This window comes from Rhea americana, unplaced genomic scaffold, assembly GCF_003343005.1.
Source record: "Rhea americana isolate MKP2758 unplaced genomic scaffold, rheAme1 scaffold_209, whole genome shotgun sequence".
NCBI lineage: Eukaryota > Metazoa > Chordata > Aves > Rheiformes > Rheidae > Rhea > Rhea americana.
The window spans coordinates 1,061,755-1,084,963 of record NW_028186249.1 but is presented as its reverse complement, the minus strand read 5'-3'; the positions used below and the strand labels follow the sequence as shown (position 1 = coordinate 1,084,963).

Below are 23,209 nucleotides of genomic sequence, written 5' to 3'. Positions count from 1 at the left end.
GCTTCAATTTGGCCTCTTTGAGAACAGCCTTGTGGCCTCTAAACGGAGGCCGTATCTGTGGCTGAGGCCATCCTGCATCACCCCCTCTAAAATGCTCGCAGGCATGCCTGAATCTACTCAGGTAGCAGGGCTGAGGTAAGTGGCAGTGGCTGTGGTGGATGTGCCACGCTGAGGATGTCCTCCAGRCACCTCTCTGGTCATGGGGGTAGAGGGTATTGACCAGTGCAGGATAGCCAGTGCCGAGTTACTATGGRCCGCCCCACGGGCAGAGACACTCAGGCTGCCATGGGGCTGTAACTGGTGATGGGGGTGCGGTGCCAGACGGGTCTCCACGTTAACACCGGGCCTGCCCGAGCGCCAGGGAGGCTTCACGCCCACTGACACGGCACACGGTGGCCGGCAGGAAACTACAGCCCCCAGAAAGCCTTGCGGGGAGGCTTCCGCTCCCGGCGGGCAGTGCGCGGCCCTGTCGTTGCCCTGGCGACGCTACCCCGCGCCGCAATACAGCTCCCAGCAGGTTGTGCCTACCAGGGGCAGTTTCGTCGGCTGTTGTTTCTGTTCCTRTTGTGTCGCGCATGGGGTGGTTCTTTCCTAGATCTGCTAAAAAAAAGCCATGAGTTATAGGCCAAAGAAGTGGGGGAGTGGGTTGAGAGGACGCCATGATCCTCTCTGCGGGCTTGGCCCGGTGCACTGTGGGAGGTGTAGACCCGGAGATAGCAAACGGCCTCCGCGTCCCAGCGTGCTTTGCGCGGCCCCAAAACAAACATGGCGGAGGGGGTGGCAGGTCCGTGGGGTTGGGGCGGCGGGCGGCGGCTTGATTCCGTGTCCCAGCAGTGAGCGGTGAGCCGGGGCGGGCGGTGGTGGCGGCGCCTTCTTCCCCGGGGCGGGCGGCAGGCAGTGTCTCGTCTCTGCTGGGTCCTGTGCTGCGGCGACAAGGGCCAGCCGCAGGTAGGGCTGTGCTTGCCTGGGAGCTGCCAGCAGGCCCAGGGCAGTGACTGTTGTCTTCTCTTTGGTACTGGTGAGATCACATCTTGGCACTGGGCCCAGTGTGGGGCTCACCAGTGCAGGAGAGAGCTGGGCATACTGGGGAGAGCCCAGTGGAGGCCACTGAGATGGTCAAGGCCTTGGAGTATATGGTAGCTGAGAAGAGACTGAGAGAACCGAGTTTGTTCGGCCTGCGGAAGGGAASGGAAGGGAAGGGGAGACCCTGCTGCTGTCTGCAGCTAACTAGTGGGAGGATATAGATGGAGCCTGACTCTTCTTGCTGGTGCACAGGGATAGGATGAGAGATGGCAGATGCAAGTTGCAACMTGGAAGTTCCCATTAGAGATAAGGAGTACATTTTTCACTTGGAGTGTTGTCAAACATTGGGACAGAGGCTTAGAAGGGTTTGGTGATGTCCTTTGCTGGAGCTATTTCTGCTTTTCCTGATCAAGACCCTAAGCAATGTGATCTAAGCTGGCCTTGGTTTGAGGGGGTGTTGAACTGGAAAACTCTAGAGATCCTTTCTAACATATATATACATATATATGTGTATATATATATATTATATATATATTTATATATATATATATATATATAAATGGAGGGCAACTGCTAGCAGCAGTGCTTGGATCCTGAAATGAGCAGTGAGGGAGGGTTTGGGGCTACCATGCTGAAGTGCTTCTCTAGAGAGTGGGTGGTACTGTGGACTGTCAGTAAGGCAGTCATTGCCTTCTAGATATACAGCTTTTCATGGTGACAAAGCCTATTACGAGCAAGAGGAGGCATCCTGATGTGCATTCAGATGAGGAACATAGAATGTGTCATAATCTTTGCATAGTTAAATGCTGAAGTACAACAGGCCTAAATGAAAAAGAAGTGAAGTTTGAGACACAGATTGGAAAGGATGCTAAAACTAGCAATTATACCTTGAAAAGCTTAATGCAAAAAGATCAAAATTATCTTTTTTTTTTTTTAATCTATGTTCATTAAGAAGGAATTCCAACCAACTAATTTTATTTTGTGGGATTATATATGGGGATATTCCTCCTAGGAAGTAGTGAAGAAGAGTTATAGAACAATTTGAACGTTGATACATTGCTCAGAGTAGCTAACTGTATAGCAATTAGAACTAAAATGTGTTTTTGCTCTTTTAAAAATACCAAGTTTGATAATGCTATTTTAAAAAAGAGCTTTAGGAGATACCTGGAGAAATATAAATGGGTTGAATGGGAGCTCTCAGCTATATTTGGATTTCAACAGGTCTTCAAGAAGATTTACCACTGTAGATTTAAAGAAATTTAGCTGACACAAGAGGAGAAGGCATTTTTTTGCTTGATTAAATAAATAGATAAAAGATAGAAAACAGAAGGTTGACTCTCACGGTGGGAGTATCTTTGTATTTTTCCTAGGGCCTGTATTTTCAGCATACCATAAGCTTTCAGGAAAAGCAGTCAATGTCAAAATGATTAATTTCGTAGTGATGATATTCAGTGTAGGTGTGTAGAAAGAGACAAAACATAGGTCAGGGACAATCACAACTTTACGTAAGTGCATGCACACACACAAGCACACACACACACACACTTTATAGCTTATATTTGGATGGATTCAGGAAAATAATATATGTTTCATTTAGAAAAGGCAATTTTGTGCTCAGTAGTTTTGCGATAAGAATTAAACAGAATGTTATTTAGTGATGGTGGTCTTTGGTTTGTGCACATTTTTAACATTTTATGCAGATGTGATCCTCATCTCGGAAAAGGTTATAAGAAAAATTCAAATGATTTGGAGAAGGTAAAGTTATTTAAGGATAATCAAAGGGTGCAGTTTTGGTTGTAGGAATGGATACATCAATGTTGAGCCTGTTGTCTGGGGAAAAGATGAATAGAATATCATTAAGATCTGTAAAATTACGTTTGGAAAGAAGGTGATTACTCAGTGTTTCAGTATAACTTATTGATTAATCATTTCTAATACACAAACTGGAATAGAAAATGCAATTATCAGGTGGCAAATGCTAAAAAAACCCGAAAAGGARGTAAATGCTAAAAGATCGTATGGCTTCCAAAAAGGACTGGGAAAAAAAAAGTGGAGGAAGAATCATTTTGTTGCCATTGATTTTCTGTCATGATTTGCTTCAATGTCTGAAGCAAAAAGAATAGTTTGATAAAATAGCACTGTATTTTTGCCTGTTTCTTAAGCTCTACCTATCTGAATTGGCCAACAGTAGAGACAGGTTATTGGGGCACATGAATTTTTTCAGACATAGTGCAGGCAATTCTGGTCAGTTTTTGAGGCCTTCTTACCTTTCCTTCAGGGAAGCAGGCAACCTGAGCATTAGTTGATTACAAGTTTTTAGAAGTTTTTAGTACAAYTTTACCCTTTATTTTTGTATATATGTTTTTGCTGAGGCACACAAAACTGAAATGTGATGTACGTGGTTCTAGTTAAAGGTCTTTATTCTAACCAGTGCTAAGACAACATTGCTTTTAACTCACCTTTTTTATTATGTTAATGCATGATTCTGTATATTTATTATTTGAATGAGCTGAATAGAATTAGACAATATATAAGAAAATTCTTTTTTCAGGGCTAAGAGGCTATCTTTGAGGCTTTTCTTGAGGACAGAGCCAATCACATTTTTTTTTATAGTAACAGATTATTTTATTTATYTATTTATTTATTTATTTATTTTTAAAGGGCTGTTTTGTCTTCACAATGTTCGGAGACTTATTTGAAGAAGATCCCTCCTTTATTTCAAATAATCAATATGGAAAAGGGAAGAAGTCAAAGTACAGAGGTGCTGAGCCTCCAGCTCCCAGGGAGTTCACCAACCTAAGTGGCATCAAAAATCAGGGTGGGACTTGCTACCTCAATTCCCTTTTACAGACTCTGCTTTTTACACCCGAATTTAGAGGTACTGTATTCAAAAACTTCTTCAAGTAATCTTTTATTTGATTTTGATATTGTCTAGTGACTTGCATTACTAGTTATTTATTAAAAAACACCACAAGTGCACATCCTTTTCCAGAGAGGTTTATTTCGATTCACTTGAAATAAGTATAGAATACACAACTATCAGTCTATAAAATTAGTTTTGTCACTACTGCACAAAGCATAAGTATTGTAAACATGTAACTTTCTCATTGGTAGACAGGCTAATCCTTGCATAAATAAGAGAGATTATTGCTGTCCATAATGTGACATTCATTTTTAAATGCAATCATTGTTTGTTTATTGCTTTGTTGCTTATTTATACTTCGTTGTTTAGCTTGAACTAGTTGTATGGCATAAATGATGTTCAGAAACATTTAATATCTTTGTTTGTTGAAAAGCGTGTGGGACTGCTACAGTAAAATAAATCTTAAAGAGAAGACTCTTGAAGACTTTTTTTTTTTTTAAAAAAAAAAGGGGGGGGGAGGAAAGAAAAATCTTTTTAAGGCATTTTTCTTTTTAATTACAGAGGCACTGTTCTCTCTAGGACCTGAAGAACTTGGGACTCTGGATGATATCAGTAAACCAGATGCAAAGGTGTTTAAAACTGTTTAATTAGTCACTGCTGTATGTTGATTCAGAAGAGTGTTGTTTTACTTCACATGAAACTTCTCATGAGAATAAAAATCACATTAATATTGAAAAAAAGTTTGGTTGGCAGATGCTTCATTTTGCACACAGATGTAAGCTTTCAGTGCCGCAGCTTTTACTGTAAAAGTAAGATGCTGAACCTAGTCCTGCTGAATTTGATAGACAAGGTCCTTTTTCCTTCACACTCAAAGTCTGCACAGTGCTTTTCTTTTTTATTTTATTTTTTTCCTCCTCCCTACTGTAATTAAAGCTGTAGTACGATAGCTTATTTGTTATCAGTAAAAACACTAAATCTGTGTCAGCCTAGTTGCCTGCCGTGAGGCTCTTTGAAGGTTTAGCAGCACATACATGCACCAGATATCACAAGACTGGAATTTAATCTTTGTTTAAAAACTGCTTATTCATGTTCACTACAGAATTTTATTCTTTAGCTCTTCTGCTAAAATAACAAAATTGACTGCTTGGGAAAGTGTTTATCTTTGTACATCAAAGATGAAAAATAGGCAGCTGATTGAGCTTGTTGGCATTAATCCTTCTCCTTCCCATCTCCTCTCGCCCCACCACCCAATCCTTTACTGAACGAGAAATAGATCCTGATAAGTCTGTATGCCTTGATGTCTTGTGGGTGAGTTCTTAGGGTTTAACATTATGAAAAATATAAAAAGTTGTCATTTTTTGCTGTGGTGGTGGTTTAATTTTAGTCTATACAATTTTGCTTTATAACAAAACTTACATTCCTTAACTATATTTAGCTGACTAGGTGAAACATTGTAGATTTGGGGAGCTAGGATTGACTGATCTTCTATATGACTGGGATTTGAGCAAACTATATTATAAAAGCCATAAACAGTGGTAATTTATTATAATTTCAGTATTAAATTAATTTCTGCATAAAATTATGTTTCATTTTATTTAAATGATTGGTTTAATATGTCTTTCTAATCTGATTTTTTTTTCACACTTAGGTTCGAATAATTCCATTACAGCTTCAACGGTTATTTGCTCAGCTCCTGCTCTTAGACCAGCAGGCAGCATCTACAACAGATCTTACTGAGAGCTTTGGATGGAATAGCAATGAGGTACAAATTCCCATATCTGACACTATCATTGATAAACTTTTTCCTAAAGAGGAAGTATTTTTAGAATCTATCACTTGGGGGGAGAGAGAAAAAAAAAAAACTTACTGTATTTTGAATTGTGGAGGTAGCTTTTAATTGGGTCAACTGTTACTGTTTTGTTTGCATCTCCACATGAAGTACATGCCAGTTTCCAGTGAGCAACTTCATGCCAGTTTCCAGTGAGCAACAGAAAAAGTTACTCCTTCAGAGAAGATTTCAGTAGCTTTTCCTTTATTTTTTTTGCAGGAACATTTTTCCAGCAGTTATTAAGGTTAAAAAAATAGATTATTACCTAAAGTGACCTGTGTAACTCGTGTTAAAGTTTAATGGGAGTGTACTCAGATGAATGTCTCGTGGATTGTGTTTTGTGTGCTTGTAACAGAAGAAGCATAACTTTAGTCAAGAATGACAAATAATAGTAAATGATGTCTCATAGCAGTAAATACTTGGGAACAAATAATAGTAGATGTCTTTAACAGTAGTAATTGCTTGAGTAACCATYGAGGCAGCTCTCTGCTGCACTTAATGTGTATTGTTTCTTAAGAGGTTAGGCAGAACAATAAGTAAAGCAGATGGCACTTCTTTTTCAAGTTTGATTTTTATCATACAGGAAATGAGGCAGCATGATGTGCAAGAATTAAATCGAATTCTGTTCAGYGCTTTGGAAACTTCTCTTGTTGGGACTTCAGGTCATGACTTGATTAATAGGTTGTACCATGGTATTGTTGTCAACCAGATTGTTTGTAAAGAATGCAAGAATGTCAGTGAGAGACAGGTAAAGTCACTTTTTTTTTCCCAGAACCTATTCAGCTTGTTGAAGATATTTTCTGTTGGTTTAAATGTGGTGGGATTTTTCTTTTTTTGCTTATTTAACTCCTATAGGAAACTACATCTTTTTGCATGTCACTGGTGATCTGTTGAAGCCAGGTAGCATGTATGGGTAGGGCATTGCAGACTTATAAAAATACGGAATTTATGCGTGACTTTGGCAAATCTTGGCTGACATTTTCTAAACTACCTCCATCATGATGCGTGATGTGACTCATGGGCAAGGGGGGAAAGCATTTTTGCATCTTCTGAGTTGCCAAGTATTGCCTTTAGTAGATGCATTTAGCAGAGAGATGAGCAGTGAAGTAATAACAGTAAAAAATATCTTTTCACCTTTTTTCTCCCTGCTCTTTCTTAAAAAAAACAAAAAAAAAACAAAAAACAAAAAAAAAAACACTCTTGAATAAAAAAGAAAGTTGAAATGATGTAATTCTTATTCTGTCCGTATATGCTGACCTCTCAACAGTGAATGCAAAATAAGTGCTGCAGTTGATGGGATCAGTGTCTTCCTAATGTACCATAAACTTGCATCACTTGTTACTTACTTTTATTGTTGTACTTCTGTATAGGAAGATTTCCTAGACTTAACTGTGGCTGTAAAAGGTGTCACTGGCTTGGAGGAGGCCCTGTGGAACATGTATGTGGAAGAAGAGTACTTTGAAAATGATAACCTGTATCGATGTGGAGCCTGTGATAAACTTGTTGAAGCCTCAAAGGTAATATGTTTGGTGATTCCCAGTATTCAGTTTGGTAACAATTAGGAACTGAGCTTATATTGGTGTGTTCACCACCTGCCCACAAATTGAGAAAATCTGCAACTTTAATCAGATAGCATATAATAAGAAGATATCAAAAACTCTTCTTATATCTTTGACACAGGATGTGTTTTTGTGGCGTATGCTTGTGTCATACCCATCTGCCAGCTTATTTCTTGTGTAACCACCACCACTGCTTCCTATCCTCTCTGGGTGAGCGTCTCCACTAGTTGCTGCACACTAAACCGGTAACCAGCAGGAGTTTCCCTCTCTCTGAAAGGCCAGGAATGAGAAGGAGAAAAATCCATGCAGAAGAATCATTTTCATGCAGTCAGAGTACTGAATGTGAAAAAAATCTTCTCTTTCAGGTGGGCTTTTGAAGGAAGCCCACCGATTTATCTGCTGAGTTGTCCTGCTTTGTCATTATCTTGTAGTTAAAGATTTACTGTYTTGATCTGTGCTCAGCGTTGGCTGAGAACCAGCACGATTTTTTTCTTTGTTATCTGGAAGGCCAAATGTAATGACCTTTTCCTTTGCTAAGTCATTGCTGTTCTTCAGTGTTCAACTGAGAACTGTAGATGTTAAGCCTGTGATGTCTATTGGGAATGGTCCTCAGAAGTGCAGGAACATGCAGACTGGAGCACTCTTCTATCTGGCCCAGTTCCCTGACTTGACCCTTGAGTACCTTGGAGAAGCTGTAAGAGTGAGGGAAGTGTACAGTCATACCTCCCTGATATTTCTGTTTTATTCCAAGTGATGTGTCGTCCAGCTTTACTACTAAAGCCACCAGGCTTGATTCATACTTCAGACGCTTTTTGACATGGGTATCTTCCATGACCTTTAGCTGCTATTTTTTTTTTTAATATCAGATTGAATATAGTCCAAGTCTTGCAATGTGGAAAATGATGTGCCCTAAGCTTGCCTTTGCACTAAGTGTATCAATGCCTTGGAGTTCCAGTGCCTCAGTTGGCTTAGTTATCTGAGAAAAGTTTATTTACAATTTAAACTGCTGGGTTCAAGGGAGTGCAGAATACAATTGCTTATCTATCAAACTTGGTCACCTGCACAGTACACAGTCAGAACTTTGAATGTGGGTAAGAAGTCGCATAGCTGGGGAAGGCCAGGGAGAGGAGAGGACAACATCAGGTGAGAGGGGCTGTGCTTTAAGGTTGTAGCAGAAAGGAGGGAACTGATAACAGCATGACTGCTGCTTTTGGCTCTGTAATTCCATAGASATGGTGTGCGTGATCACAACGTGATTGCTCTGAGAGTCAGTCCTGACAGCAAGTGTGGTGCAATTTGGTTTGCTCCAGGGTTGTTTGTAGCTTTGTGTAACAGTGCAAACATCTATTTGCACCTAGCTTCCTTCAGAGGGAAAGGTGGTCTGTGATCAGTCTGGCCCATATCTATACATGCCATTCCCTCCTTCTAGTATTTTGTGGAGCTTTGGATATGATTTTTTTTCTACCTTCTTTTGTCTTGACTGTTGAAGAAACTAGTAATTGAAGGTATCAACTGCTTTATCAAATTAAARTCACACTATCTGATCTTCACTCCTAAGTTGGAAGAGCACGCAAAATACTTTGTGCTATTAAGCTCTGCAAAGTAGCCTTCACAATGGATACAAATGAAATACAAGATTCTAGGATTTTTTCTGAACTATAGGTGTGTTTTTGCTAGGCTTGGTTCTGGCTCTGCAAATGGGCAGTTGAATGGGGACATTGGAAAGGCCCAAGAGCACAGTCGCTGAATTTGCTCTTATATTCAGAGGATAGCTGGTTTCACTTTGCAGTAATGTTCCTCCTCTGTGCACACGCACCAAGATGTTGTGCCTCAACGTGTGTTCTACCTTAATGAATTAGATTATGTTGGCTTTCCTTCCTTGAAAGAAGCCAACCTTGAAAGAAGGTCATCTCTTCCATAAATGAGGGACACTTCAGTCCTTGCTTGGGTGTTCTCTGGCTGTCTGCAGCTCTTCTAGGATACGCCAACTCTTCCCAGTCARCCATGACATCTTGCTCATTTATTGTCATCCACAGACCTTAGTCAAGACCCTTTCCTTCAAGCAGTCATGAAGATGTTAAGCAAGAAGCCACTGTGATGTATTTTGGTGATATTCTTAGAGCATTTCTGTTATATGATGAAGCAGTCCAACAGCCTATCAGTTAACAGCAGGCTGCAAAATAAATGTAAGAATGATCCCTTTTCTAGGCAATACACATTTGTCATATGTAGTTATATCACAGATAACATCGTGTCAGACTTCTACATTTGAAACCACAGTGGCTGTATGAGTCCTGACCTACACTTGGTGGAACCCTTTGGAACTGTAAGGTTCCTAAAGGGCATTGGAACAAATCTCAGGTGGAGTACAGTGCTGTGCCTGGAAGGGTGGGGGAAGTAGAGGAAATAGCCTCAGTGAGGTCTCCTCCTTGCMGTAGGAGCAAGCACTTTGGCTTCAGGGTTGGTAAATTGAGCTTCATTCATAGCTGTTCTTCTCTGGTTACTTCAGGGGTAACCATGAAGTACTACTACTATCACAGGTGCTGATTTGAGCGCCCCACTGTTTATCTGGGAATGACAGGCCACCATGAAGCTGGGTTGCTGTCTTCCTGTAGCATGTGCTATTTAGCAGAAGTTGAGTATATGTACTTCATACTGGGGTGCCAGGTTCTGTGCAGGACTGATGCTGTACAAGGGGCCAAGAGCAGAGTTGGTGTAAAAATGCTGTATACCCTGACTTTGTGGGTAAATGTAATTCCAGAGGTATGAAGGCAGTTTCTTCATAATAAAAAAATTCAAGAAAATCCTCTTGCAAAGAATATGTGGGGCAAGGAAACATAATTGCTGACTGTGAATTTTGGCAATGTCCTTCTTCCTTTCCTGTAGAAGGATAAAGTATCGGACTAGTGATCAGCGTTCAGGGAAGGTGTAGGGCATAACTAGAGTGGAAGGAGCTTGATTTGCTTTTAGGAAGGTTGGTTGGAAGGAGAATTGAGAAAGGCATTTTTAGTTGTGCCTCCTTTGTTGTAACAAAGTTTTCCTAGAACATACCATATCAGATTTGCTCATAGAGTGATGGAAACATTCTTTATAACTGTGTACTTCTTTTTATCATTTTACAGTCAGCTAAGCTACGTAAGTTGCCTCCTTTTCTCACCATTTCTCTCCTGAGATTTAACTTTGACTTTGAGAAGTGCGAACGATACAAGGAAACCAGTTGCTATACATTTCCTGTCCAGATAAATCTGAGGCCTTTTTGTGAGCAGGTTTGTATTGTTATGTTTGTTCAAATTACTATATACTTGGCAAAGAATTGATACCTCAAGGACAAGCTGTCTTTCATTTTRCATTTTGTCCAAGCAAGATATTGAACAAACACGTGGGGTTCTTTTCTGTCCCTAACTCCCTCTTTTGGAAATATTTTGGAAAAACAAAGTTGGAAATACCTTGTAGCGATAGAAGGGAGGAGAGGATAATAAGGACCTAAAACTTAATCTAATGTTTACTTGAAAGAAAGATTTATCCTCTGAAAATTGAAATTAAACTTACTTTTTGTTGACCTTGTTTGATAATACCATATATGAGTTTAGCTACATATATTGTATATGCCTGTAGCTGTTTTATTTTTTTAGAAATCTGTCTTTGGTATTCTTATTTTTTTCCTAGAACATACCATATCAGATTTGCTCATAGCCAACTTTGATCCTTAAAATAAATAAAGAATATTCTTAATAGATACACCATTACTGAAAAGGGATTTATTTTCTTATTGTAATGCTTCAATGCAGGTTGTAAATCTCTCAGTGTTTGCATTTGTGGAAGCCTTTATTCAGATGGTTTGTGTAAATAAATACCTTGCTTGTTTTCTGTATTTTTTTAAACAAAAAACAATGCTTATGAATCTGCTGGTTGAACTCTTGTTAGTTGTGTAAATATTATGTCATTATGGAATGTATGAATTTCCAATCTTGATTAAAATCATGCTTAATAAGCCCATGCCTTTGTCCACATTTTGCTTTCAGTTCATGCTAGTGTTCCCACTTTAATCTCCGTGCATGCGAAGACACATAGAGAAATACCACAAGCTATGCTGTTGATGTAAAACTGTCGTTGTGTGAAAGACTTGCTGTTTTTTCCRCTAATCTCTTGTTGTTCTTGTTTCTTAAAGACTGAATTGGATGATTCAGARTATATGTATGAGCTCTTCTCTGTTATTATACACAAAGGTGGCTGCTATGGAGGACACTATCATGTTTATATCAGAGATGTGGATGAATTAGGGAACTGGCAATTACAAGTAAGTTGTTTAAAAAAAACCACTTTTTTTCATAGTCATATTTATGGTTAGCTGTTACGGTTAGACACAGGTTAGCTGTTTGTAAATGAATGCATCTTCCACTAGAGGAAATTGATACTAGATTTTTTTTTCTTTTTTGTGACACTCTGCATGCTATAGTAAGCRGTAGAGGCAGCTTATCAGAAGAACTTGCCTGTTTGGTAGCTAGCTTTCGGCCACACACATCCACACAGTGGTCAGTAACTATTCTGTTATGTAACTGTACTGTAGGAGTCTTATCCACTAACATGTGACAAAAGCACAGAGTCAGGTGTTAGGAGTGCAGGCACTCCAGTCATCTGACTGCAAGCTGTTTGAATCCTTTCATACAAAAGCATGAGCGGATCTTGGTCATGTGTTGTGTGCTGTATAATGAACTGATTGCTTCCATCTGGCCTCCACATAGCCATATAAAGAGGCTGGAGGAAACACCTGCATGAAATGTTATGCACAGGCTGCTGTACAACTTTTACTTTGAGGATTTTCTTTACATTTCTGAATTGCACATGCTAATGTTAGTGCAGACTACAACAGATAACTGCCRGTTGTGTTTGAAACAACAGTATTTGAGAATCCTAATATTTTTCTTGTACAGGAGGAAGAGCATAATACAGTTGAAGATAAAGTTTTAAGAGATTCAGAAAATACCAAAGAAGTAGAAAATCCACTGGCAGTGTTGAAAGGGATTTTAGCAGAGGTATGGTATGTAAAGAGTTTATTGCTTTGATGTTGATATTAGTGACCCTAGAAGAAGAGGTTAAAGTATGCAGGAGTGGGTAGGTTAAGAATACAGATTTCTTCTGGACTTGTTTGAAGCATATGAAACTCATAACTTAAGTAGACTTTAATACTTAAAATGTCTTGTTCATACTGAAAGAGGTCATTTTTTGATATTTCTTAGATTGCTTAGCTAAGCTGTTGCAAAAGGTGGTGTTACCTTGGCATATTAAAAAGCAGGAATGGTTTATGAACTTCAGAATTGGGTTCTTTGAGTTGATCTCTTGATGTTCATAGCCCTCCTCTTCATTATCTTAGTTTTTAACTTCTGTGTTTCTGTAGGAAGAATCTAAACAAATGCCTGTCGATCAATTGGGACAGAAATTATTGGAGAAAAATGGGATGTCTTGGAACAAGAAATACCGAAAACAGTATGGGGCATTAAGAAAGGTARTCTACCTGTATGTTAGTTTTCCTTAAATCTGTTACAAGARTATTAGCTTATTACCAAGGTAACTTTATATTTGTATTCCTTTGAAATAATCAATAGGATGGTAGCTGAAAGCACTGGCAATTTGACTAGCAAAATACAAATCTCGTCTCTCTCATATATGAGTAACATAAATTAGCATTCATCATTAGACTGGAAGATGCAGACTGGGGAACATGGACAAGATCCTGAAGGGATTTCTGCCTGAAAGCCCCCTTTTTTTTCCTTCTTTTTTTTTTCTTTTTTTTCTTCTCCTCCCCCCAGCCACAGTTTGGCCTAAGAAAGAATTAACTTTATTGACCTAAACCTTTTTGTATTTTATATATTTTTTTGTGTCTGTGGATGAAACTGCACAGGCATTACTAGTGCTTGAACACAGAAACACTGATGAGAATTAAAGAAATAATGCGGTGTCTCTTCACAGTCATGACAGAAGTGAGTGTTTGAATCCMTACACAATTTTGTTTTGTATAACGTGGGCACCAATCCTGTTTGACRTGTCTACATGCTGCTAAAATGAAGGTAGAGATTAGAGTGGATAAACTGAGAGAAACTGAAAGAGTAGATTGTTCAAGTGCCACAATGGGTAGTGTTAATTTAGCTGACTTAGATCAGTTTGAGGTATGATTCTGCAGACCAGAAGTTAACCTAAGGTCCGTGTTGGTAAATGTGGAGATTGGGGAGCGGAYGGATGGAGCAGTATGCTAGTTGGAATTGGTACTCTCCTGTGTGTCTAATAAAGTAGAAGCATTTTAGTTGCCTTAGAGCATCTCTTTCCTGTTTCCTTTCAGAGAACAGAAAGTGTGCACTTCTGAGAAGGGTTTTAAAAGGAATCCAGTATCTCAAGTGAGCCAATATCCTTGAAATTAAGAACATAGTCTGATTTAATTCTTAGTGACGCATGTAGGTCAAAAGCAATACTTTCGCTGTTTCTTGCATGTTAGTTTGCAGTTATGAAGTTTCAGATTTTGCTTCCTGTATGTGAAAAATACTAGGCAGAGAAGTTAGTGAGGGGGAAGGAATTAAATTTTCCTGTGTAAAATTGAGGAAATACATGAGGAAGCATCATAAAAACAAATTTTCCAAAGATGTGGTAGTTGGAAGGGCTGGGGGTTTTGTATAAATTTGAGGACAAATTCAGTGAGGTAGCTAATGCAGTCTGCTATGTTTAATGCCAGATATTTTCCAGTTCTAGAAAGCTATTTGTTCATCTTGTCRTTGCTTTCCTTTTAGTATTTGCAGAATCATCCCCAGATATTTCAGTTCAATCCTAATGAAAATAAGGTTGGTCTTAAGGAGAAGTATCATAAGCTCCCATTTAAGTCAGATTCTCAAGGAGAAAATCTGCAAAGCTCTCATCAGAAGAATGATGTCCAATGGAATTTAGGAAAAGCATCTACAACACTGAGCAACAGCTCTGCTGGTGGCCATTGGTTTGATCTGAATGATTCAAAAGTCCAGCCAATTAAGGAGAAGGAAATTGAGAAACAATTTCAGGGTAAAGAGAGTGCCTACATGCTGTTTTATCGAAAATCTCAATTAAAAAGACCACCAGAAGGTACAAAAAAATTTATTTTGATATGCTTTGACGCTTGTTTTGGAGGATGAAGGCAGTTGGGCATTTCTGTCCTTTCCAAATATTGATGATACAGTTGCCTGTCTTGTGCTCAGTGAAAAAGAGGCTAGCTGGAGATTACCTCTGCAAAGGGAGTGTACAGTTAACTGACTATAGGTGAAACAGACTTTTTTTTTCCAATACTCTTCTTAAATACTAGCAAAAAACTAGTGGAACAAATAAAAATCATTGCTGATAGCATTCATGTCTCCTTTTCCCTTAAGGAAAAGTTGGTGGGAACATGAGAGGAAGTTAAAGAACTTGTTTATTTTGTATCATCTTGYAATTTATCCTCCATGTTGCAAAAAGCTATATTGTTATTGGTCAGAATTTTCAAGATTACCATACTAAATGTCTCATCTTGATCACTTCTCTTCTTGGCCAAAACATGCTTTATGCTGCTGAGACCAAACTAACCTGTATTACTTGTTCTAGCTCRAGGGAATCCAAGGTATCGAATTCCTGAACACCTTTTGAATGAAATGAATGCTGCTAATACTGAACTGCAAAAAAAGAGGTATATTAATTAAAGTGTGCTGATCTCTTAAACAACATTCTTAATCTACAGATCTCTAAAGCAATTTCAAATGGAAGGAAGTAATTTAGTAGATACAGAGTTCAGATACTAAAATAACTCAGCATCGTAATTGTAGGGATACAACCCGTATGTGCAGATAGTGTCTTGCTGGCCCCCTACCTCACAGCTAATACCCTACTTAAGCATTTTCCAGAACCTCAGAGCAAACCTCCTTACAGCTTCGTATTGTACCASATTTGTATGAAAATCAGTGCAATTCTGGAAGGAGAATGTTATCTTAATYCTTATAGAGGGAGCTGACACTGGGAGAAGAGGGAATAATTTGACCTACTGTGAAACAACAGGTAAATGGTTTTGTTTGCCTGAAACATGGAGGAAAGAGCTAGCAGTGTTCAGATCGTGTGAAAATTTTCCTTATGGTGAGACCCATGCAGACTTGATGATTTGTGAGAATCACAGTTAAGGTGTCAGAATGTAGACATGTGGAATATACCGATGTCTTCTGTGCTACCTGTGTGCTGTGCAAATTTCACTCCTTTATTTTTAATGGCATGTTTGCTACTACATTCATCATCTTGCTGATAAGACTGGATGGAAGTATAAAGGAGGAAGGCATGACTACTCATTTTCCATGTAGTTTCTCCTGTGTGAGAGTGTTTGTATACACCTGTACACGTTCTACAGAGTATTGATCTGGAACACAGCCTGAAGAAAAATCCCACAAACTCCATATTTCTAAAGATGAAGTTTATTGTCCTGTTTGGAAAGGTATTGTAGAAGCAAGCACTATAACGATATGTTCTCTGTGTTTGTGGAGGATGTCTTAGCTAGTGTTGTAATCTATACAATCTATAGATCACTGACACCTTTGAGTGCTTCTTTGCATACCCACTGAGGGAAGGAAGGATGTGGCAGTGAATTTTTCCATGAAAYTAGTAACACAGGATATCAGTTCTAGGATGGCTGCACAGAAACTTCTCTGAAATAGAAGCTTTGTCACTTTTTTGTCACTTTGTGTCATCTATTGCTTGTCACTATTAAATACACCAACTTATTATTGTGTTGTTCTTTCAAAGGGCTGAATGTGACTCAGCAAACAATGGCATTGATTTACACCTCCATTTGAGCTCATATTACAAATTTCACAATGGGGCTTTGCACCCTTCACTTACTTGGAAAGAGAGTGTTGTGGATCTGACTATTGACAGAAGAAAAACTCTAGGAGACCTTCGGCAATCAATATTCCAGGTATTTACTATATTTAGTGAACCTCCCACGCTTTTTTACTTGAGCCACAGAAGCATTTGTAAACATACTTATGTCACAGTTTTTATCTCAATGAAAAATTTTGAACAGTAAATGAAATTTTAGGAGGCTGATAACTTACATGAATTTACAGAAAGGGAAACTTTGGCTTGAGGTTGGTTCTTGAAAGACCAAAAAAGTCACAAGACTGATGAAGTTTTAATTTTGTAGACATTAAAGCTGATGTAAGCAAATTCTTTTATATCTGGGCAGCCTGTACTTGGGCAAGGGTTGTCACTCTGCAAAGCTCTGGACTTATTATTAACATTTGAGTTATGACAGGTTTGTCTTTGTACTTCTAACAAGCTAGCTGTCCTCTACAGGAAATGTAGTTTAAAAATAGTAGTTTAAAAATTAAACCTAAGTAAACCTAATCCTGTAGTTTAACCTTTGAATGCGATATCTTTGCCTTTATTCTTTAGTAAGCCAGAGGAAAGTCACAAACAGGGCATGATAGCATTTGGTTTGAGTAGAGATGCAGAATTTGTGAAATGCTTTTACATACACATCTAAACTAAAGCTAACTTTTTTTTAACTTTTTTTTTTGGAAGTGTTAATTGTGTTTCCTATACCTTACAGCCTTTGGCTAATGTCCACTGGAAATGTTACTCTACCCAGTAGCTAACTGAGTCCTAGATACTTAAATGCTCCCTATGTTGCTCGCCTTGTTGAAGTAAATAGCAGTGACATGTTAACGTTTTAGCCAAGCTGTAACAGCTTTCAGCAAAGTTGTAATTTTGGGTGGGATGAGTTATTGCTTGCTGGTATTGTGTGTATATATATATATTTTTTCCCTCTACTCATGCCAATTAGATGTTGGAATCCTGGGAAGGAGACATGATTCTCAGTATTGCYAAGTCTTTACCAGCAGGACTACATCTTTACCACTCTCTTGATGGTAAGACTATGCTATTTATATGCTGTATACATTACAGACATAGAAGATGTTTGCTTGTAAACGTCTTTGAGGATGTTACTGAGCCCTCTTCAGTCCTTAATAAGCTTAGTTGCAAATCTACTGCCATTATATACGACACTCTTATTAGTGTTAGGAAACTTTAAACTTTTTAAATGTAATCTTTGTTCTCAAGGATAGTAAGAGAACAGGAAACTAAGCACATCTGCTGACAATAAATGTCTATTTCTTTGTATTTTGAACTTGATATGCTTATAGAAGTTTTGCTGTCACAGTATTTACTTAATCAGTAGAGAAGAAGATAGATGAAAGCGGCCAGAGTGATCTTAAAGCAAAGTGTAGCTTAAGCCTGAACAGAAGTAGGAATTTGTAAAGGAAAACACTTGCATAAAGACCACATTAATTTCAACATGAAAATTAATATTTTAAAACCATGAGTTCTGACTTTTAAGTTTTGCATTATTTTCTAGGTGCTGACAGCCTTGAAAATTCTCTTCAGCCAGTTTTAAGTTTTATATATAGTCTATATAAATAGACTATATATATATAAAAATATATATATAATATAAATATATATATATATATATATATAAAATATAAAAAAAAAAGTCTAAATATAGTCTATTTCAGCAAACAGATTCTGCCAGAATGTAACCCAGCTTTCTGTAATAGGACATCAGAAAACAGATGCAGTCATAACTTCTGTAAATATTCCTCTAGATCCTAGTGTATTTCTTTAAATGACACTGATTTTTGGGGGTGAGAGGAGGGAAAGAAATTGACTTACAGTAGGAAGGTGAAGGAAATTTCAGTGTAGGCATCAATATTTCAAAAAATAGGCTTGGCAGGTACAGTATGTTACTCATTTGTTAAAGCCAACTTTTTTCTTAAATCTATTAATATGTTGTTATACGTCACCTGGATAATCCTGACTAAACAGATTCTTCAAGTGGTATCTTTGCCTCAGTTTGCTAGTGAAATTGAATAGGTGGACCTGTGTGCTGGGCCTCTTCACGCAGTGGGACAGCTAAAGGGATGTTTGATGTTTGTCTTTTTCTTTCTCTCTCCTTTTTTTTTTTTTTTTTTTTTTTTTTTTTTTTTTTTTTTTTTTTTTTTTTTTTGATCTTACTATGTGAGTGAACCCTGACTTTAACCCCTATAAATGCTGATGGCACAACAATATTTGTAATGATATACTTGGAGTCAAAGTGGACTGTGCCAGTGTATTTTAGTTCCTCAGCTGACCCTGCTTATCTATTTTGGAGAGGGGAGAACTTAATTATTTACTCTTTTTAGGAGATGAACTGACACTGGATGCCATTGGGCTGGCTGATGGAGCAGACATCTTTGTGTGGAATGGGAAAGAGGTAACAGAACCAAATACCCTCTCTCCTTGTCAATTCTGAGGAGAAAAGATGCAATCACCAGACACATTTTTTGGAAAATTTAATCTGTTCTGGAGATGTGCTGCTGACATATTAACATTGGCCACTTCAGCCTTCTCTAGGGTACTTTTTGCATGTTGTCACTGTATCTTGTGTATGCTGTGCAGTGTGCTTCTTGATAGAATTATAAATAGAATTATACCATGTGGAATGTGATATGGTCAGATCAGTAGATACACTGTGCCAGTTACATTGGGATATATTCTGAAAACATCTGGTGCCTCTTGGAAGGAGATCAAATGATAGCAATGCAATAACAAAAACTTACGCTCTATGGCAAATTGTTCCACACATAAAACTAAACCTGTCGGTGACTTCTTCTATATATGGTCTCCCGGAAATATCACGCTCCCTTTACAGACTGTTGCATCTTTCTTCTAATATCAAGGTTTCTGCATAACCTTCRGATGCCTGTCTGTGGTTATATCACAACAGCAGAAGATTGTCCTGTCTCTGCATGGGTTAAATGAAATATTACTTTAGAAAGATTCTTGTTATAAAAGTATACTTTTTTTTGATAATRTATCAAAAATAAAGATATATCCAGTAACAGAGTTGTTTCTTGTTTATTTTCCTTTGGTACGGTCTTGACTACTTYAGCTGCCTTCATGGTCAAATTGCCTTAGGCAAGGAACTATATTCTTGACCCAGGTATATATTTTAGAGAGACAAGGCTCAGTCTTTTTGTCTCAGTAATTTTAATCTTGTCATATATTTTTATGCGGCTTTGTCTTAGTAAAAAGGTGTGTTTTACTGATCAGCATTGCATAAATGTTACATTCTTTGTTACAGGTTGGTGGTACAAAGCTGTTGACTGGCCTGGATCATGAACCTGTTATTGTAAACGTTCTTTGTTTAGCAAAGTRTAATGAAGGAGGGAAAGGTCAGCACTTCACAGAATCCCAGCACATCATTCCGTGCAGCACAGAACTAGACACTCTGCGCAGAGCCTTAGCACCATCAGGAGGAATCATCTTAAAGAACAGCTCAGGCCTTGGTAAAGATGCCAAGAACTGGGAAGTTCTTCCTGAAGAAGATATGAAGCAGACAGTCAAAAGTGTCGGTCTGACAGATGGATGCTCTATACTAATTTTAGACAGCCATGACCAGAGGTAACCATTTTGATTATGAGTATAGTTAAGCAAAAAAGCAATTATGGCAAAATCTGTTCAATTAAAATTATGCTAGTTATGTATTCTTCTAACTAATTGTCATGTTATAAACATTTTATTCCTTAAGTTTTTGAAATCRGATATTTATCAACTATTAGATGTTTGTTTGCTGTTAAAGTGCAGATGAAGTCATATCTTTTGACTTACACTGTAATGGGAAGAGTCTAGTGAGAACAACTGTGTACCAAGTGTGCTTGCATGTTTTTGGAGTAACTTGAATATCTGAGTTGCGAGGTTCTCCAGGAGACTAGGCGAAAAGAGGGAATTGAGTAGTATCATAACACCACGCAGCTCGGCCAAATCTCCCAGTTGAATCTCAARTTGCCATGTATAATAAGCAAGCATTTAGTCTCATTTCACATCTCARTGTACAGCATTGAAGTTAGGTTCCCGTTCATAGAGACATGGAGATATGTGCCTGTTATAAAAATGCAGACTTCCTAGTCGAAACAGTTCTGGAAGAAAGTTAAATGAAGCAGTGAGTTCCTCACCAAAGACTGTTCCTGTGCTTATAATGAGTGGTAGACAAAGTCTTAAATTTTAGTCATGATTCAGTATGCTTTTAAAATAATCTTTTCCGGAAGTGCCTTCAGAAGCTCMAATCCCCTTGAAACCTAGTTACCAAAACATAGTTGTTACTGGCATCCTCAGTTGCTAGCCTTGAAGTGCCTGGATTCTGTCTAAGCCTCTGTCTGYGTGTGCTCTCGCAGCACTCGGTGACATGCATGACTATTAACCACCTACACATTATTGATTTATATGACAGCTTTGGTATTTAGCAGTCTAGCCCTGGTAATGTAATTTTCTTGTCTTTATTAATGCTCATTTTTGCACTGMTCTTTATAGCTTGGTGAATGTAGCAAATGGCAATTTGACTGCTTTTGCATATGACATCAGCTGGCTCCAAGTTAAAAACTTCTGCAGAATGGATGCTGAAGAGGAACAAGTTAAAATTACTGCCACTGTTGAAACGGTAAGAACGGTAAGAAATCTGATTGGTTGTTCAGAGTTATAACACACACTTTCTGTTTCTCTGAACGCTTTTGGCCAGTACAGTTGGCCAATTAATAAAAGTATAATTTTGTCTGTACACGGGCAAAATAGCAATTTTGCTTATGACTGGATTTRTCCTCAAGGTATGATTTTTCCTTTGAGAAAATAGCGTGCAACTCAGAGTTACAATTTCTACAGGCAGTGACCAGAATAAATTGTAAGCTTTTTATGAATGAAATTAAAACAGGGGATACTTTGACTGCTCAGTAAAAAGAATGTAATGCCAATAACTTAAAACATTTCAGTATACATCAGTGTGTTTTACTCTGAAACACTTTTCTCTCTGGGCCATCCTGTAAAAGTACTTCGGGAGAGAGTGTGTCAGTAAACAACACCTGAAATGAGAAAAAGGTATTATTTCTTGCTTTTAATGTAAGATAGGAAAAAATACTATACTGTGGTTTAAAATATTCTGCAAAGTCATAGCATATAGCAGAATCYGAGTAGTTCATCTTTGTCCATATTAGTTTATTGTGTTTTGCTTTTATTGTAATTTTAATTTTCCCAGTTAAATCTGTTATAGATGTTTTAACAGATTACCTACTTTGTATAGAAACTGAAAATTCCCTTTTCCTGAGAATTAATTCTCATCTTCCTTAATTTTCTGAATAAGATTTTCCTAAGGGATCATTTTCTCTGGCACCTCTTCTGACTTTTTAAATAGTAGTTCATATAACATGAAATTACTAAGTGCTTTGATTTCTACGTTATGTTACATGATCAATTGGGTAGTTGTGAAACACTAGTCTTCTACTAAATCCCCAAATTAAATATCGCTTTCTTTTTCTTAGAATACTGTTTAATATAATCATATTTAATACGATATTCATACAATTATGTTTGTGTATTTTTTTTAAAGAAATGCTTAGATCTGTATAGTCTTAACAGGAATAAGAATGTAATCAGTAAGCATTTCAAGTGAAACTTTGTTGATTGGTATTTGAACACCATAGAATCAGTAAGGTTGGAAGGGACCTCTGGAGATCATCTAGTCCAACCYCCCTSCTCAAGCAGGGTCACCTAGAGCATGTTAGAYRGGGTTGCAGCCAGGCAGGCCTTGAAGATCTCCAGAGRAGGAGACMCCACAACCTCTCTGGGCAACCTGTTCCAGTGCTCYGTCACTCTCACAGTGGAGAAATTCCTCCTCACGTTCAGGCGGAACTTGCTGTGCTTCAATTTCTGCCCATTGCCTCTTGTCCTGTCACATGGGCACACTGGACAACTGAAARGAGTTTTTCCTTGTCCCCTTGACACCCTCCCTTCAGCTACTTATACACATTGATAAGATCCCCCCTCAGTTTTCTCTTCCCCAGGCTGAAGAGGCCCAGCTCTCGCAGCCTTTCCTCATAGGGCAGATGCTCCAGWCCTCTGATCATCTTTGTAGCCCTGCGCYGGACTCTCTCCAGTAGCTCCATGTCTCTCTTGTACTGGGCAGCCCAGAACTGGACGCAGTACTCRAGGTGTGGCCTCAGCAGGGCTGAGTAGAGGGGCAGGATCACCTCCCTCCACATGCTGGCAACACTCTTCCTAATGCAGCCTGGGATAGCATTGGCCTTCTTGGCCCCAAGGGCACATTGCTGGCTCGTAGTCTATTTGTCATCCACCAGCACTCCCAGGTCTTTCTCTGCAGAGCTGCTCTCCACARGGTCARCCCCCAGCTTGTACTGCTGCCTAGGGTTATTTTTCCCTAGGTGCAGGACCCTCCACTTGCCCTTGTTGAACCTCAGGAGGTTCCTCTCTGCCCAACTCTTCAGCCTATYCCAGGTGTCTCTGAATGGCAGCACAGCCCTCAGGTTTATCAGCCACTCCTCCCAGCTCGGTGTCATTAGCAAATTTGCTGAGGTGGCACTCTGTCCCCTCAAACAGATCATTGATGAAGTTGAACAGGMTGGGACCCAGTACTGAGCCCTGGGGAACTCCACTAGCCACAGGCCTCCAACTAGACTCCGCAGGACTGATGACATCCCTCTGAGCTCTGCCTTTCAGCCAGTTCTCAGTCCACCTCACGGTCCACTCATCTAACCCACATTTCCTGAGCTTGTGTAGGAGGATGTTACAGGAGACAGTGTCAAAAGCCTACCAGATGTGTTCTTGGCATTTTGCATTAGAGACTTTAATACTGCTTGCTTTTAGGTGATGTCAGATATCAAAATGAAAGCAATACAGGAACTTCAGCTAGAAGAGGAGCTAGGTAAGTGTTCAACTGCTTTATTTTTAGATGTGATAATGTTAAAATTTGCTGGCTAACTTCCTGGTTGATGTGAGAGAGTATTCAAAACAGCAGAATTCAGTGCTGTGAAGTTCTTGAATGAGGAAGAGTGGCAGTGACTTACTGAAAATTCATTCAAT

General features: G+C 38.7%; 1 protein-coding gene across 8 annotated transcripts in view; it reads left to right on the top strand.

Annotated features, from left to right (window-relative positions):
• Positions 1–755: 755 nt before the first annotated feature.
• USP40 (ubiquitin specific peptidase 40) overlaps positions 756–23,209 on the top strand; it is a 39,218-nt gene continuing 16,764 nt past the window's right edge. For 2 of the 8 annotated variants that reach the window (XM_085304394.1, XM_085304401.1), the window contains exons 1-18: positions 764–840; positions 3,685–3,901; positions 4,448–4,515; positions 5,535–5,648; positions 6,298–6,462; positions 7,085–7,231; positions 10,396–10,539; positions 11,442–11,570; positions 12,205–12,306; positions 12,669–12,776; positions 14,050–14,374; positions 14,867–14,948; positions 16,046–16,217; positions 17,088–17,172; positions 18,487–18,557; positions 19,428–19,747; positions 20,654–20,780; positions 22,994–23,051. In XM_085304394.1, coding sequence (XP_085160520.1) covers positions 3,703–3,901; positions 4,448–4,515; positions 5,535–5,648; positions 6,298–6,462; positions 7,085–7,231; positions 10,396–10,539; positions 11,442–11,570; positions 12,205–12,306; positions 12,669–12,776; positions 14,050–14,374; positions 14,867–14,948; positions 16,046–16,217; positions 17,088–17,172; positions 18,487–18,557; positions 19,428–19,747; positions 20,654–20,780; positions 22,994–23,051 — 2,416 coding nt within the window. In that variant the 5' untranslated portion in view covers positions 764–840; positions 3,685–3,702. Of the gene's footprint in view, positions 841–865; positions 949–2,723; positions 2,779–3,684; positions 3,902–4,447; positions 4,516–5,534; positions 5,649–6,297; positions 6,463–7,084; positions 7,232–10,395; positions 10,540–11,441; positions 11,571–12,204; positions 12,307–12,668; positions 12,777–14,049; positions 14,375–14,866; positions 14,949–16,045; positions 16,218–17,087; positions 17,173–18,486; positions 18,558–19,427; positions 19,748–20,653; positions 20,781–22,993; positions 23,052–23,209 lie in introns of those variants that run through there. The other 6 variants (XM_085304400.1, XM_085304399.1, XM_085304396.1 and 3 more) reach the window with 6 other exon arrangements.